This window comes from Hirundo rustica, chromosome 14, assembly GCF_015227805.2.
Source record: "Hirundo rustica isolate bHirRus1 chromosome 14, bHirRus1.pri.v3, whole genome shotgun sequence".
Lineage (NCBI taxonomy): Eukaryota > Metazoa > Chordata > Aves > Passeriformes > Hirundinidae > Hirundo > Hirundo rustica.
Genome location: NC_053463.1, coordinates 15,866,066 through 15,870,387, shown reverse-complemented (window position 1 = coordinate 15,870,387; position 4,322 = coordinate 15,866,066). Strand labels below are relative to the sequence as shown.

Below are 4,322 nucleotides of genomic sequence, written 5' to 3'. Positions count from 1 at the left end.
AAGCTGAAATAAACACCCTACATGGAAAGCATCTTGTAATCCCACCCTCCCACAATAACACTCCCAAAGCAGCACCAAAAATGTTCATCAGAAATGTTCATCAGTCTGAATGTTGCCAACTCTTATAGAACACATTCCCTATGTCAGGCCTCAGGCAGCACAAGGAGCTGTCTCTGATGGGAGATACTCACGATCTCAAAGGACTCTGTGGCCATTTCAGTGCCACATATTAACTCAAGATCCAGAAGGCCTCCAACACTATACCCTTGGAATTTGGGAAAGGATCCTGGGAAGAAACAACTCTGGGCCCATCCTGCCTCCTGCTGTTCCCTAGGCATGCTCCATTCCTCACTTGGTAACATTTATTCTCGAGAAAAGGGCATAATCTCACATCTCCAAATCCTCTCTTATGACAACAGAGTATGATTTTACAGATAATTTCCAGCTCCCTCAGAAAAGTCTTCCCGCTGCTCCAGAGCACCATCCCAGTTTTCAAAATGCCTCTGTTGGACCAAAATGGAGAAATTACACTCTGTTGAATGAAAATACATTAAAGCAGAAGTCCAAATCGTCAGCTGTGCCCACAACTCTTGTAGAGGCAAATGACAGAGCATGAGGACAGAAAAGGAACCACATCAAGCTCAACACTCTGCAATGGCAGTACACGCTGCCTTGGGTTCTGTTACCAGCACAGCCCCCTTATTTGACCTCCTTACACTAAACCCGGGTGGAAATGCTACATAGTAGACAGCAAGAGTGCTGTCTGCGAAAACGACACTTTAGGGAAGCGATTTCATTTTAGGGGAGAAAAATTCATATCCACAGCAGCAAACCTCAGCTGCGGACCATAATATCACAGCAGGGCCGCTACACCTTTCTCTCGAGCAAGCCTTCCGGGGACACTGTGACAGATACATAGGAACCATTGACACTGTTAAGGACCCGTCAAGCACCAGCCGCCCTCGGGCCGCGGCAATTTCACCTGCATCCCAGCAGGCACCGGCCGAGGAACAAAACAGAAAAGGCAGAGGAGGGAGATAATAAGTAGAGATGAGCAAAGGCAGCAGCACTGACCGTGTGGAGGAGAGCGGAGGGCTCCGGCTGCGTGTCCTTGGCGGCGGGGCCGGGCGGCGGCGGAGGGAAGTTGGGGCTGAAAACCATGAGGTCGCTCTTGGCCGCGCCGTCCGCCACGCACAGGCTGCGGCTGTGGCGCTGCGAGTAGGACCAGCTGCCCACTTCGCTGGCGCACACCAGCGTGGTGGGCCCGGGCGCCGAGAGCACGGCCGCCCGCGGCGCCCAGCGCGACGCCGCGTAGAGCACCAGGGCCAGCAGGAAGAGGCTGGACACGGCGCAGATGGCCACCACCAGCCACACGTTGGTGGCCGCGCTGGCCGCACCGGGCGCCAGCTCCGCGCCCACCGCCGCCCGCGACGACGCCGAAGCCGAAGCCGCCGACGAGGAGGATGCCGCGGCCGCGGCCAGCGCCGCCTCGGCCGCCTCGAGCAGCGACACGCTGAGCGTGGCCGTGGCCGAGCGCGCCGGCTGGCCGTGGTCGCGCACGACGATGAGCAGCGTGTGGCGAGGGCCGTCCGCCTCGTCCAGCGCCCTCGCCGTGCTCACCTCGCCGCTGTAGAGGCCGACGCGGAAGGGGCCCTTGGCCCTCGGCTCCCACAGCTCGTAGCGCAGCCACGCGTTGTAGCCCGAGTCGGCGTCCACGGCGCGGATCTTGGCCACCACCTGCCCCGCCGGCGCCCCCCACGCCGCCCACGCCCACAGCGTGCCCGAGCCCGCCGCCGCCGCCGCCTCGGCCGGCACGGGGCCCGCCTCCGGCGCCGAGCCCGCAGGCGGCAGCAGCGCCGGCGCGTTGTCGTTCTCGTCCAGCACGAAGAGCTGCACCGTGGCGTTGCCGCACAGCGGCGGCTCGCCCGCGTCCACCGCGCGCACCTCGAACTGCAGCACCTGCAGCTCCTCGTAGTCCAAGGGCTGCAGCGCCCACAGCAGCCCGCTCTCCGCGTCCACCGACACGTAGCTCGACGCCGGGCGCCAGCCGGGCCCCGACCACGACGACGACGGTGGCAGCGCGGCCCCGCCGCCGGCCACGCCGCCCTCCCACACCGAGTAGCTGACGCGCCCGTTGCCCGCCTCGTCCGGGTCCCGCGCCCACAGCCGCGCCAGCTCCGCGCCCGCCGCGTTGTTCTCCCGCGCCAGCACCGTGTACACGGCCTGCGCGAACGCCGGCGCGTTGTCGTTCACGTCCGACACCGGCACCCGCAGCCCGCGGCTGGCGCGCAGCGCCGGCGCCCCGCCGTCCTCCGCACGCACCTCCAGCTCGTACTCCGACACCCGCTCCCGGTCCAGCGCCTCGCGCAGCACCAGCGAGTACGAGCCCGCGAACGTCGCCTCCAGACCGAACGGCGACGCCGGCCACACCCAGCACCGCACGCGACCGTTCGCCCCCGAGTCCCGGTCCGACACGCTCAGCACGGCCACCACCGTCCCCACCGACGCGTCCTCCGCCACCGGCACCGACAGCGACGTCACCCACACCTCCGGCGCGTTGTCGTTCACGTCCAGCACCTCCAGTTCTACACTGCAATGACTGGATAGTGGAGGTGTCCCTTGGTCTCTCGCCTCAATACCAAAATCAAATGTACTGACTTCTTCGAAGTCCAGGGCTGTTGTGAGATGAATTTCCCCTGTGTTTGGATTGACGGAAATCACATCTCTTCCACTCGGGGGAACGAAACTGGTTGCCGTAAATGTCACTTCGCTATTAACTCCCTCATCTGCATCCGTGGCATACACCCGCGCCACAAGAGTCCCCACAGCAGCGCTCTCTGGCAGCTGCACTTTATACACGGACTGGTTGAACTGGGGCGCGTTGTCGTTCGCATCCAGCACCGAGATCAGCAGCTCCATTGTCCCTGTCAGAGACGGCCGGCCCCCGTCACTCGCCGTCAGCACCAACCGGTGCACGGGAATCGTCTCGCGATCCAGAGATTTCGTTAAAACGAGTTCGGGTACAATATTTCGCTCATTCGATTTTTTTAAATCTAGAGAGAAATGCTCGCTGGGGCTGAGTGTGTAGGAGAGCTGCGCGTTCACTCCGATATCCGCATCCGAGGCCCCCTCCAGCGGGAAACGAGACCCCGGAGGGGAGTTCTCCGATAAACTGAGGTTTTTTCGTGCGGCGGGGAAGACGGGGGCATTGTCGTTGATGTCGGTGACCTCCAGCTCCACATGGAAGACGCGCAGCGGCCGCTCCAGCAGCACCTCCAGGCGCAGCGCGCACGGCGCGCTCTTGGCGCACAGCTGCTCCCGGTCGAGCCGCGAGCTCAGCAGCAGCGCGCCGCTCGCCCCGCTCAGCTCCACGCTCGCCCGCCGGCCCTGCGCCACCAGCCGCAGCCGCCGCGCCTCCGCCTCGCCCGCCTCCAGGCCCAGGTCCTGCGCCAGACGGCCCACCACCGTGCCGGCCTCGGCTTCCTCCGGCACCGAGTACCGCACCTGCCCGCCCGCCAGCGCCCAGGCCGCCTGCAGCACCAGCACCCGCACGGCCGCGCAACGCCGCTCGCCCATCGCCGCCGCTCCGCCTGCCGGCCCCGGCCCGGGCCCCGCACGGCTCCCCGCCGCCGCCCGGACGCACCGGCTCTGCTGCCCGGCCCGCGCCGCCCCCCCGCGCTCACAGCCGGGCTCTCCGCCGCACCGGGGCGGAGCCGCCCACACGCCGTTCCCGAGCCTGCAGCGACACCGTGCGCTGCTCCGCCGCCTCGCACGCTCCCACACAGCGCCCGCGCCTCGGACCCGCGCATGGATGTCTCCTTTCCTTTTGGTCTTACGGTGCTCCTCTTTCTTTTACTCTTTTTCGTAATTGGCTACTGTTTCCTTGTAAATATTTCTTTCTTCCTTCCTAGTTCTCGTCTGAATGTCTTTCCATACATTTCTATTTTTATTCAATTTTATGTATTGTATACTTACACCCCCCGCCCCTTCCCTTTTGTGCCTCTTTCCCTCTTACTACTCTGTGGGCTTTTATACTTCTCTGTCTTCTTTCTTCCCTTTCCCTTTTTTCTTCATAATTCTGTCGATTTTACCCTCGCTGGCACGTCCCCAGTCGCCTCCGGCGCCCCTTCTCAGACCATCAAAGTCGGTGTGATCAGCGATAATCACCGGGCATCAGCTCCAGAACGCGCTGCTCTCACCAGGGGGGAGGTTCTCTGGAACCAGGTCTGTTCAGCGTTTAGAGAAAAACTCGGTGCGTGCTGGTCCTTTAGAGCGGCTTCTGTTCTTTCGTGCTTGCTTGCTTACTTGGTTTGGACTTGCAT

General features: G+C 62.8%; 1 protein-coding gene across 1 annotated transcript; it reads right to left on the bottom strand.

Annotated features, from left to right (window-relative positions):
• Positions 1 to 978: 978 nt before the first annotated feature.
• Positions 979 to 3,576, bottom strand: LOC120759371 (protocadherin alpha-13-like). The gene has a single exon (XM_040078552.1). It carries the CDS (start codon positions 3,574 to 3,576, stop codon positions 979 to 981), a length of 2,598 nt encoding a protein of 865 aa, XP_039934486.1.
• Between the last annotated feature and the right edge of the window lie 746 nt (positions 3,577 to 4,322).